The 13,177-nt window shown below is 37.1% G+C and overlaps 1 protein-coding gene across 1 annotated transcript; it reads left to right on the forward strand.

Annotated features, from left to right (window-relative positions):
• Positions 1 to 856: 856 nt before the first annotated feature.
• On the forward strand, positions 857 to 11,670 carry LOC133290533 (protein CELLULOSE SYNTHASE INTERACTIVE 1-like). Its single transcript, XM_061488632.1, has 7 exons — positions 857 to 907; positions 2,009 to 2,082; positions 2,511 to 5,568; positions 6,510 to 9,048; positions 10,033 to 10,487; positions 11,106 to 11,222; positions 11,333 to 11,670. Exons 1-7 carry the CDS (start codon positions 866 to 868, stop codon positions 11,471 to 11,473), a joined length of 6,426 nt encoding a protein of 2,141 aa, XP_061344616.1. The 5' UTR covers positions 857 to 865; the 3' UTR covers positions 11,474 to 11,670.
• Positions 11,671 to 13,177: the final 1,507 nt, after the last annotated feature.

Consider the following 13,177-nt stretch of genomic DNA (forward strand, 5'->3'; position numbering starts at 1 on the left):
TATAACATGGTTTATAAGTTCCTAACAACTACCTATGATAATAATGATAAAAAAAAGTATTTATTTGTACTTTTGTATTTTTTTTTTAATTCCAAACTTTTCATTTCCAGTTTTTTTTTTTCACGAGAGTAAACGTGAAGCCGACACCTAGCTGTCAGCTGGTAAGCTTAGAGCTTGAACTTGGTAGTTGTCGGTGGTCGGGTCCAGCGACGGTCACAGTATGAAAAAACAGCCAAACTATTTCCCCTCACAGTTACAGACACTCCGTATCCATGAAAAATGAAAACGTAAGACACAATCAAAAGACCCACAAAGTAAAAAAGCAAAAATAAAAATAAATAAAAAATAAAAAAATAAAGAAAAGAACAAGTTACAGCCATATTTGTACCAAATGGTCGTGTCTTGTGTGTTCTGTCCTTCCCATTCCTCTCTCTTTTTATCTTCTACGAAATCCATTGATAGATGCGTATGCTGCATCATTCGCTACTCACTCTCTGAACATTCCATTCTCTCTTTATCTCTTCCCAATTCTAACTATAGCATTGCTGAATTCCTCAAGTTTCATGCATTTCGTTGTAACCTCATTGACTAACGAACCATAACACAAGCATATTCCACTTTGAACCACAGGTTATTGATCTGCTTCCTCGGATTAGATTGTTGCATGGAGAATTTCGTTTCAGTTCAATTTACTGTTTGAGATTCGTGATTGTGTTTGTGATCCACATTCTGTCATGTTTATGACTCTGCTATGTTGGTGTTGAGCAGGAGGAGACTTTGAATGATATTCTGAATGTCTCTATAGTGTAGATCTGGAGAGGGGCAGGGTTCTGGTTTGATCTTTCTACTTGATAGTGAAGTGAAGATGGCGACCACACTGACTTGGAGGCTTCCTGCTAATGATCTGGTACCTTCTTCAAACTTTTTTTTTCACATTTTTCCATGTTTGTGCCTTGCACTTCACTATACTCCTACACGATTTGTTGTTAGTAAAGGTGAGAAGTGCTCTAGTCAGTGTATGCATGTAATGCAATTTATGGATCTTAGTCCCAGCTGGTGACATCTGGATATTTTTTTTGTCAAATTCAACAGCCTCTAGGGTAAGGCTAGGATTCTCCTCACTCCTATCTCGCTAGTCGGGTTTAACGGGGAGTGATTTTTTTTATCATTGAGGATCAATCAATCACGGAAGTTTAAAGAAAATCTTGAGATTTAATTCTTCCTTTTTGTTGAATTGTCCCCTAAAAACATATCTGTGACCGTTATTGAGATTGAGACATGCACAGTTTTATGAATATTATGAAATTGGTAAGAAATATTTATTATAGATAGCAGGCTTTATGTTAACTACGCAACGCACCTAGTATTCTATGTGCTGCGCCTACAACATACAATCTTTGCATTGAAAGTGGGATGCAGGGAAAAACTAGAAAACGGAACGAAAGGATGGCAATTATAAGATAGTCCATGCCAGTTTATCTGTTTATGTATATTTTACTTAAGGTTGATGACTGTTTATCTTCACAGGTTTGTTATGATATTTGCTTGGCAAAGAACATATTCTTCTGTGGTTCTTTGGTGACATTTTACATTGCTGTGCAATGTTTACTTCCTATCAGAATTCCCTTCTGTTTTGCTCAATAAGATGCAATCCTAAATGATTAAAAAGTCAACTTTATTATAAGCAACAATTTTATTTGCTTTGTACTCTGAAATTTTTCATTTTCTTGATAAGGAATATAATCAAGTTGTGATATATATTGGTTCACCTATGTTCCATTAGAACTTGATAACCCATTTCATCTCCTCTTTCTTTAAAAATATTACTTAGTTTTCCACCCCTCACTTGCTTTATGAATATGAAAATGAAAAATACTAGCAACAAATGCTCCTAGGCTGATCTTTTTCTATATTATTCCTTTGTTTGTGTTTTTATTTTTTCTGTTTCTGATATTTTAATTGAAGTATTAAGAGATAACATTATCTGCTGTCATTCTTTTGATTGCAGGAAAGAAATGGTGATGGGAAGGCTCAAGATTCAGAGCCCCCAACTCCACATTCTGTTCTGAAGATGGGATTGAGGTTGGTTACAACTTCAAACGTACCTAAAAATTTTTGTCATACAGGAATAGTTGACATCCTAATAAAATTATTGATCAATTTCTTGCAATGCTGCTAGAACCAATGGTTGCAATTTCTTTTGTTTGATACATTTGTGCGCTAGTATCTGTCCTTCTGGTTGCAGCCAATTAAGCTAACTGTATAACTCCTGTGGGATTTCTCTTTTGGTAGTTTTATTGTCAAAAGGCAGAGATTTTTATTTTATTTTATGTTTTTTAAAAGAATCTCATATAATAGAGGATAAGGTTGTGGATGTCTTCAACAATTTGATATATATACTCTGATTTAAGAACCATCTGAATTGATACTTGGATTTATGGACTTTGGAAATTCAAATTTTTGTACACAACATTTTGGTATCTTACATTCTTAACTGGTTACACTTGCAGAGAGCGTAGCAGCAGCATGGAGGATCCAGATGGGACATTAGCTAGTGTTGCCCAATGCATTGAGCAGCTGCGTCAGAGCTCATCTTCTGTTCAAGAGAAAGAGTATTCCTTAAGGCAGTTATCGGAGCTTATAGATATGCGTGAAAATGCTTTTAGTGCTGTTGGATCTCACTCTCAGGCAGTTCCAGTACTTGTTTCCCTTCTCCGGACAGGTTCATTGAATGTGAAGATACAGGCAGCAACCGTCTTGGGCTCCCTTTGTAAAGAAAATGAGCTGAGGGTGAAAGTTTTGCTTGGAGGATGCATTCCTCCATTGCTTGGTCTGCTAAAGTCCAGTTCTACTGAAGGGCAGATTGCTGCTGCAAAGACTATTTATGCTGTCTCTCAAGATGGTGCAAAAGATCATGTTGGTTCAAAAATATTTTCAACTGAAGGAGTTGTACCAGTACTCTGGGAGCAGCTGCAAAGTGGCCTGAAGACAGGAAATGTAGTTGAAAGTTTATTGACTGGAGCATTGAAAAATCTCTCCAGCAATACTGAGGGATTCTGGAATGAAACAATACAGGCCGGAGGAGTGAACGTATTAATGAAGTTACTGGCAACAGGACAGCCTAGTACTTTAGCTAATGTGTGCTTTTTACTTGCTTCTCTAATGATGGAGGATGAATCTGTTTGTTCGAAGGTGTTGACAGCAGAGGCGACAAAACAACTCCTGAAACTATTAGGCCCCGGTAATGATGACCCTGTTAGAGCTGAAGCAGCCAGTGCTCTCAAATCTCTATCTGCCCAGTGCAAAGAAGCAAGGCGAGAGATAGCCAATTCCAATGGTATTCCTGCTTTGATCAATGCGACCATAGCTCCATCCAAAGAATTCATGCAGGGTGAGTGTGCTCAAGCATTACAGGAGAATGCTATGTGTGCTCTAGCAAACATCTCTGGTGGTTTGTCTTATGTCATATCTAGCCTTGGTCAAAGCCTTGAATCATGCACCTCACCTACCCAAATTGCTGACACATTAGGAGCTTTAGCATCAGCTCTTATGATATATGATAACAAGGCAGAATCTACCAGAGCATCAGATCCTTCTGTAGTTGAGCAGACATTAATCAAACAATTTAAACCTCGCTTGCCCTTCCTTGTGCAGGAACGGACCATTGAAGCTCTAGCTAGTTTGTATGGCAATCCCATACTCTCAACTAAACTTGCAAATTCTGATGCAAAACATTTGCTTGTTGGTTTAATAACAATGGCCGCCAATGAAGTGCAAGATGAGCTTATAAAAGCTCTCTTGACACTGTGCAATAGTGAAGACAGTCTATGGCGTGCACTTAAGGGTCGTGAAGGAATTCAGCTACTGATATCTCTTCTGGGACTTTCATCAGAACAGCAGCAAGAATGTGCAGTTGCCCTGCTTTGCCTTCTATCTAATGAAAATGATGAAAGTAAATGGGCAATCACTGCTGGCGGTGGTATACCTCCACTTGTTCAAATTTTGGAGACAGGATCTGCGAAAGCAAAGGAAGATTCTGCAAGAATCCTTAAGAACCTGTGCAATCATAGCGAAGATATACGTGCTTGTGTTGAAAGTGCTGATGCTGTTCCTGCATTGCTGTGGCTGTTGAAGAATGGAAGCCCAAATGGGAAGGATATTGCAGCAAAGACTTTACATCATTTAATTCATAAATCTGATACTACGGCTATCAGTCAGCTTACAGCGTTATTGACTAGTGATCTTCCTGATTCTAAGGTTTATGTTTTGGATGCTTTAAGAAGTATGCTTTCTGCTGCTCCTCTTAGTGACATTCTACGTGAAGGTAGTGCTGCCAGTGATGCATTTGATACCATGATAATATTATTGAGCTCTGCTAAGGAAGAAACTCAGGCAAAGTCTGCATCAGCTCTGGCAGGAATTTTCGAAACAAGGAAAGATGTACGTGAAAGTAGCTTTGCTGTTAAAACTCTTCGGTCAGCCATGAAATTGCTTAATGTTGAATCTGAAAGTATCCTAATGGAGTCCTCACACTGCCTGGCTGCAATATTTCTTTCCATTAAAGAGAACAGGGATGTAGCAGCTGTTGCAAGAGATGCAATATCCCCCCTAGTTGAACTAGCTAGCTCTTCAATTTTGGAAGTTGCAGAGATGGCAACGTGTGCTGTGGCAAATCTTATTTTGGATAGTGAAATTGCAGAGAAAGCTGATCCAGAAGAAGTTATCTTGCCTGCTACCAGAGTATTACATGAAGGCACAATATCGGGAAAAAGTCATGCTGCAGCAGCAATTGCTCGCCTCTTACATTCTCGGCAAGTTGATTATGCTGTAACTGATTGTGTGAATCGTTCTGGCACTGTTCTTGCATTAGTTTCTTTTTTAGATTCTGCTATTAATGGATCTGTTTCCACATCAGAGGCTCTAGAAGCACTTGCCATTTTGTCCAGGTCAGAACAGACCAGTGCACATAGCAAACCTGCATGTGCAGTTTTGGCCGAATTTCCTGAAAGCATAAGCCCAATAGTCCTGAGTATTGTTGATTCAACGCCGATGTTGCAGGATAAAACGATTGAGATTTTATCTCGATTATGCAAGGATCAGGCTGTTGTTTTAGGGCACGCTGTTACTTCTGCCTCTGGATGTATATCTTCAATAGCTAAGAGGATAATTAGTTCAACAAATGTAAAGGTCAAAATTGGGGGGGCTGCACTTCTTATTTGTGCTGCAAAAGAAAATCATCAGAGACTGGTGGAGGATCTCAATTTATCAAACTTGTGTGTTAATCTTATTCAGTCTCTAGTTGATATTGTTATTTCTGCACAGCTTTCTTTGGGTAATCAGGGTGATGACAAGAAGGAATTCATCAGCATATGCTGGCCCACAAAAGAAGAGGTCAATGGTTGTGAATCCAACACTGGCACCACCATTATATGTGGTGCGGACTTAGCTATATGGTTATTGTCTATTCTTGCTTGTCGTGATGAAAAAAATAAAATTGCAATAATGGAGGCTGGAGCAATTGATGTCCTCACTGACAGGATCTCAAATTATTTCTCACAATATTCTCAGGTATTTAAGTGCCTTTTCCAGTCAATCAAGAAGAAAGAAAGAGACAGTTCTTCTGATTCTGATCATAGTTAATACTTAATAGGGAAAATTATGCTTTAACTCTTCCACCTCCCCTCCCCTTGAAGTTTTGTCCAAAACCATCTTTAGTGCACCTAATTTAGAATCCTACAAGTTAAACCCGCCAAGTTTCAAAATCTCCACACTATATTCCCTTGCTAGAAACATTGTATGTGATCATTTTCTCAGTTAAATTGCATGGAATTTACCAAGATGCATCTGATATTGATCTTCTGAAACATATTAGTTGGAGAGACACTGAGTTCTGTGTATACTAAAAAACCGTTAAAGACAATATGAATTTTTGATGTAAACAGTAGAAAACAAGTTGTTGGGGAAATCTATGTACTCTTAGTGAATTTTTGCCAAAGAAAATGCTCACAAGTGTGGCCAATGACCTGTCCATTGTCAGTTTTAACTAATTAGTTAACCACTACAATGTTTTATATATCTTCCAGGAATTTTTTTTTTTTTTTTTGGGGGGGGGGGGGGGGTGGGGGGGGGTGGTGGTTAAGTGTATGTCTCAGAAACATAAGGGGAGTTAATATTTTTAAAATTGATTCAGACAAAAATTTCATGGAGGTAAACTGTAATTTTTCTTTGTAAATATTCACTTATTTGCACATAATGGTATCCGTACCTGTAAAACGTTGTTCCAATGCCTGCTGCCTGTTAGAGAGACTGATTTGTATCAGGTTTTCTATATAAATCATGTGTTCCATCAGTTTTCTGTTTAACTGACAGCTGTCAGCATAGGTAGAGTTAGTTATATACTTTTTGTTTTTATCACCCCCCTAATGCACAAAATTGTTAGACAACAGATTACTATATGACTATTATTTCTGTATATAAAACCGGTTTACTCCTTTATGATGAACATGCAGATTGACTACAAAGAAGATAGCAGCATGTGGATTTGTGCTTTGTTGTTGGCAATATTATTTCAAGATAGAGATATCATACGGGCACATGCAACCACAAAATCTGTAGCAGCACTTGCCAATTTATTAAAGTCAGAGGAATTGGCAAACAAATATTTTGCTGCACAATCAATAGCTAGCCTTGTCTGTAATGGTAGCAGGGGAACACTTCTTTCTGTTGCAAATTCTGGGGCAGCAGGTGGACTTATCTCTTTGCTTGGCTGTGCTGATACTGATATACAGAATCTTTTGGAATTGTCAGATGAATTTTTTTTGGTGCGTTATCCTGATCAAGTGGCTCTTGAGAGGTTGTTTAGAGTTGATGATATAAGAGTTGGTGCCACTTCTCGAAAGGCAATACCTGCCCTAGTTGATCTGCTCAAACCAATTCCAGATCGCCCTGGGGCACCATATTTAGCACTTGGGCTTTTGACTCAGCTTGGTAGAGATTGTCCATCGAATAAGATTGTAATGGTAGAGTCGGGGGCCTTAGAGGCACTTACAAAGTATCTTTCACTGAGTCCACAAGATGCAACCGAAGAAGCTGCTACAGATCTGCTAGGAATTCTGTTCAGTAGTGCTGAGATACGAAAACATGAGTCAGCATTTGGTGCTGTTACTCAACTTATAGCTGTGCTACGTTTAGGAGGAAGAGGTGCAAGGTACAGTGCTGCAAAAGCCTTGGAAAGTTTATTTTCTGCTGATCACATTAGAAATGCAGAGATTGCTAGACAAGCTATTCAACCCTTGGTTGAGATTCTTAATACTGGTTCAGAAAGGGAGCAGCATGCTGCAATTGCTGCATTGGTTGGGTTACTGAGTGAAAACCCATCAAGAGCACTGGCTGTTGCAGATGTTGAAATGAATGCAGTGGATGTTCTTTGTAGGATCCTTTCATCAAGTTGTTCAATGGACCTCAAAGGTGATGCTGCCGAATTATGTTGCGCTCTTTTTGGAAATACAAGGATTCGGTCCACGATGGCTGCTGCACAGTGTGTTGAACCTCTAGTGTCTCTCCTTGTAACCGAGTTTAGTCCTGCTCAGCATTCAGTTGTCCGGGCATTGGATAGGCTTGTTGATGATGAGCAACTTGCTGAATTAGTTGTTGCACATGGTGCAGTTGTTCCTCTTGTTGGCCTATTGTCTGGTAGGATACTTCATGAGGCCATATCCAGAGCTCTGGTCAAGTTAGGAAAAGACAGGCCTTCTTGTAAAATGGAAATGGTGAAAGCTGGAGTTATTGAAAGCCTACTAAACATCTTACATGAAGCACCTGATTATCTATGTGCATCTTTTACAGAATTGTTGCGTATATTGACCAATAATGCTAGCATAGCTAAAGGACCATCTGCTGCTAAAGTGGTTGAACCCTTGTTTTTGATGCTGACAAAACATGAATTTGGGCCTGATGGACAGCACAGTTCATTGCAGGTTTTGGTTAATATCTTAGAACATCCGCAGTGTCGTGCTGACTATTCATTGACTTCTCACCAAGTTATTGAACCACTTATCCCATTGCTTGATTCTCCAATATCAGCAGTGCAACAGTTGGCTGCTGAGCTTCTTTCACATCTACTTCTAGAGGAGAAACTTCAAAAGGATCCGGTGACACAACAAGTAATTGGCCCTCTTATACGAGTTCTTGGTTCTGGTATACACATATTACAGCAGAGAGCTGTAAAGGCCCTAGTTAGCATTGCACTAACATGGCCAAATGAAATTGCGAAAGAGGGTGGTGTTATTGAAATTTCCAAAGTGATATTGCAAGCCGATCCTTCCCTTCCTCATGCTTTATGGGAGTCTGCTGCCTCTGTTTTGTCAAGTATTCTGCAATTTAGTTCTGAATTCTACTTGGAAGTGCCTGTTGCTGTGTTGGTAAGGTTGCTTCGATCTGGCTCAGAGAGCACGGTTGTTGGTGCTTTAAATGCTCTTCTGGTGTTGGAAAGTGATGATGGAACTAGTGCAGAAGCTATGGCTGAAAGTGGTGCTATAGAGGCTCTCTTGGAGCTCCTAAGATCCCATCAGTGTGAGGAAACTGCTGCAAGACTCTTAGAAGTATTGCTGAACAATGTAAAGATCCGAGAGACCAAAGTTACTAAATCAGCTATCTTACCATTATCCCAGTACCTCTTGGACCCACAAACCCAAGCACAGCAGGCAAGGTTATTGGCAACTTTGTCTCTTGGTGACCTGTTCCAGAATGAGGGTCTTGCTCGAACAAGTGATGCAGTTTCAGCTTGTCGTGCTTTAGTGAATGTGCTTGAAGAACAACCGACAGAAGAAATGAAAGTTGTAGCCATATGTGCTTTGCAAAACCTTGTAATGTACAGTCGATCAAATAAAAGAGCAGTTGCAGAGGCCGGTGGTGTCCAGGTTGTATTGGATCTGATAGGTTCAAGTGTTCCAGAAACATCTGTTCAGGCTGCAATGTTTATTAAACTTCTCTTCTCAAATAATACTATTCAAGAGTATGCTTCTAGTGAAACAGTCAGAGCGATCACTGGTGAGTTTTTCTTTGCTTATCATGCAGTTTTTACTGCTTAGCTGATTGAGCACCTTAACACATTTTTTTTTCTTCTCAAAATTTTGAAAAAAATGCATAATAACTTATCATCATTTTATTCTCTAGAAGAGGCACCCTGATGCAGGTGTGAGGAGAATTCCTGATTTTATTTTAATGATGGCAGTTTTTCAAAACTGAATATAAACTGATTTTGAAATTGTAATAACAATAATAATAATAAAGATAAGTTCCTTAAAAGTAGGAGTGGATATAAGTGGTGGGCCTTTGTGTGCATTTCTAATTGACAATTTTGTGTTCGTTTAGTTATAGTTAAAACAAAACATTGAACATCTTGGGAAAGTTAAAAAGACAGAAGTGAGGGAATACACTTTCTACCAAAGTATTGATACAAAGTAGTGTGTTTGTTATTTTATATGTTCTGATGCAGATTTTCTTATCCTCTTAGTTATTTGCACAACCATGATAAATGCTTTTTGCCTTACTTTTATAAGCCTTAGCCAGGGCTCAACTTGATTTGTAAAAGTCTTTCAATAAAATAGGCAAAGAACACAAAATAATGTTACATATGAAGAAGTGAACGAACCTTTTGAATAACAGTAGAGCTGGTTATTGATTGGTCGTGCACCTAAAATTTAGAGAAGCATAAATATTAAAACTTGTGGCTTGTGAAATTCAGCCAATTATTGCGTTATTTAAACAACTTGACTCTAGTTGTGCTTATATAACCTCTTGTAGCAAAAATTGACACCTATTACTCTTGTAGCAAAAAGTGCCTTCAACGCCTAAATTACATGTATAAAGTTGCAGTTTTTCCTTATAATTGATCGATGAACATCGATGATTCTCTCAAGTTGCTTCAACATGAAAACATGAAAACCTCTCCCCCTTCCCCTGGTATATATATCTGTGTCTCTTGATTTGATGTGTGTAGACAAGGACTAACAAGGTTTTATGTTTTTGTAGCCGCTATTGAAAAAGATTTGTGGGCTACTGGAATTGTGAATGAAGAGTATCTGAAAGCCTTAAATTCTCTATTTAGCAACTTCCCACGACTGAGAGCAACTGAACCAGCAACACTTAGCATTCCTCATCTTGTTACATCCTTAAAGACAGGTTCAGAGGCTTGTCAGGAAGCCGCCTTGGACGCGCTTTTTCTTCTTAGACAAGCTTGGTCAGCATGCCCAGCTGAGGTTTCAAGAGCTCAGTCAATTGCAGCTGCAGATGCTATTCCATTGCTACAGTACTTAATCCAGTCTGGCCCACCCCGGTTTCAGGAGAAGGCAGAACTTTTATTGCAGTGTTTGCCGGGGACATTGGTGGTGATCATTAAGCGCGGTAACAATATGAAGCAGTCTGTTGGAAACCCAAGTGTTTACTGCAAGCTTACACTTGGCAGCACTCCACCAAGGCTAACCAAGGTCACTTCCTTTTTCATATAATTTCATATTTATCTATTATCTTTGAATCTCAACCATGCACAAATATAACCTATGAATGCTGTTTCTTGAATAACTTAATATTATCTGCTTTTTCTCTTTGAACATTATGCCAATACAAAAATGCTAAATTAGGATGTGCATTTTTAGAGCTGCTTCTTAGAAAGAATTCTGGTTGATCATCTGCATATTCTGCTGTGGTTTTGCTGCTTATGTAGACTTCAACAATGGAGATTCACTCAACCAAAATGATTTTATTTTGTCCCTTTAAAATGGTTTTGAATTAATTGTTGATTTACAACTTGGTTCTCAAGTTGTGGTTCCTCAACTCTTTGGCATCCTATCTAGAGCCACTTCAAGTTGTAGACTATTTTACCATTTTGAGTTTCAAGATGTACAGGCACGAATTTGTAGCCTGAATATGATTAAGGCATGGAACATTGTGTTTTCTGCTGAATGTGTATAAAACTTAATTGTTAATTTGTTTTCCTGATGGAGCTTTATTTTTTTGTTAATACATATCTTCTGCTGTATATACTCTTTTCCTGGAAAAGTGAATAAACTATATTACTAATATCCATATGATGATGTGCTAATCAGGTGGTCTCAACTGGCCCTAATCCAGAGTGGGATGAGAGCTTTTCATGGTCCTTTGAGAGTCCTCCAAAAGGCCAGAAGCTTAACATTTCTTGCAAAAATAAAAGCAAAGTGGGAAAGGTAAATGCATGAAAAACATGGACTAATAAATGCAGTGTATTTATCTTCAATTATCTTGTTTTTACACTTCCAATTAACCCCTCTATTGTGAAATTGTGATTTGATGACAGAGTAAATTTGGGAAAGTAACAATCCAGATTGATCGAGTGGTAATGCTTGGAGCAGTAGCTGGAGAGTACACTCTGTTGCCTCAAAGTAAAAGTGGCCCCTCAAGGAATCTAGAAATAGAATTTCAGTGGTCTAACAAGTGATACTTGTTGCTGAGTTTAGTGTCCAGCTTTCGAATTGGAACATTAGGGAACAAGCTGGGATGGAAAAAAAATTATTTTTATTTTTTTAAAATCGTGTATATAGCAGTTGTTTATTTTTCGTCTATAGTTCCAAACAGATTCTTTTGTCATAATATTCTTTTGTAACTTGGTCCTTCATTTCCTAGGATAAACACTAGGGGCACGAAGATCAAGTCTGCTTGTATGATTCATTGCGTGTGGTCAATTTAAAGTAAAATAGCGAGTCTGTGTTATCATTTCTGCTTTTGGGGCTGTAGTAGAAGTACAATTATTTGAGACTAAATTGAATATAAAATAACACACATATTGCTTCTGTGAACATAGTTGCTAAATAATCCTAACGTGTCACGTAAGGCAGATATTGTATAATTGTTCGATTTTTTTTTTTTTTAATTCTAAGCAATTAACCCCAAAATAAGAAATTGTATGGATACAGGGTATAAAAAAAGAGTAAATAAAATAGAAATAGATAAAGAAAGGGCTCGTTTGTATTGCCTTTTCAAAAAAGTCCTTTTTATCACTTCTTTATTTTAAAAGTACTTTATATAAAAGTTACAGCTATTTAGATTTTTTAAAAAATATTTGATTTTTGAAAAAAATATTTGGCTTTTGACTTCTGCTTTTTTAAAAAGCTAAATTTTTTAGCTTTCGAAAAAAAGTAGATTTTTGGCTTTTTTATGACTTCTGTTTTTTTTAAAAGCAGGCATCCAAACAGACTTTTTTTGAGAATTGCTTTTTTTTCTTAAAAAAAATAGCTTTTGAAGAAAAAAAGCTCATTCAAACGGGCTCATAAAGATTGTGGTGTATTAAAAGATAGTTTTCTTGATTAATTCCTTTTTCTTAGAATTACTGTCATCTTTTCATATTATATAATTAAATGATAATATAGAAAGTTTTAATTTGATATCAAAATCTGTTTTTATAAAAATAATTGAGAAAAATATACTTTATTCTGTAATATAGGTGTTTCATAACCAATTCCCATAAATTATTTTAGCTAATACTATATGTACGTATTATATACACCATATACTTTCAGAAGATCTTAAAATAATTTTTAATAGCTATCTCGTTCAAATATTATTGCATCTTTTTGTCTAATTTAATGTTATTCTTTTCTTTAACCCCCGCTCTTGGTGAGTACTGCCGCTGTACCCCATTGGGTATAGCTTTTTCCCAATTTTGGAATTTTTTTTTTCATTTCACTCCCTTTTTCTATTTCTATTCTGGTATGAGTCCCCAAATTTTTTTCCCTTTTGGTCAGATGTACCATACATCATCTATACTAAAGATTTTTCCCTTGGTGAGGTTATGTAAATTAACTTTACCTAGTGGTATCCTCAAACTGTTTTTTTTAGATTCAAGGTTTGTTTTTTCAATCAACCAGTTCTATGTTACTGTGTTAACTTCTTTGAGATTCTAATAGTCAAAGTGAAATATTGCTTTTGGTAAGTGGACAATTTAATTTTTCAAAAATTAAAAAGTATAGATTATAAGATTTTCTCATTTTATGTCATAACTAATAGGGGTTAATATTTCTTATGCAATATAAGAAGATTCTTCTCATGCTATATTTACACGTTTTGTATGTTAATATTTTTAATTTTTTTATTTACTTTTTTTTTTTCAGTGGAGTCATTAAGTATGTGTGTGCTGCAAAAATTC

Source organism: Gastrolobium bilobum, unplaced genomic scaffold, assembly GCF_033153095.1.
Source record: "Gastrolobium bilobum isolate Gb01-03AN ecotype WA unplaced genomic scaffold, APGP_CSIRO_Gbil_v1 utg4377, whole genome shotgun sequence".
Taxonomy (NCBI): Eukaryota; Viridiplantae; Streptophyta; class Magnoliopsida; order Fabales; family Fabaceae; genus Gastrolobium; species Gastrolobium bilobum.

Excerpts from the sequence above, each read along its gene's own strand:
- LOC133290533 (XM_061488632.1), top strand. The coding sequence starts at position 866 with ATGGCGACCACACTGACTTGGAGGCTTCCTGCTAATGATCTG. Across the intron at positions 908-2,008 it reads GGCTTCCTGCTAATGATCTG|GAAAGAAATGGTGATGGGAA; the intron begins GTACCTTCTTCA and ends TTTTGATTGCAG. Across the intron at positions 10,488-11,105 it reads CTCCACCAAGGCTAACCAAG|GTGGTCTCAACTGGCCCTAA; the intron begins GTCACTTCCTTT and ends TGTGCTAATCAG.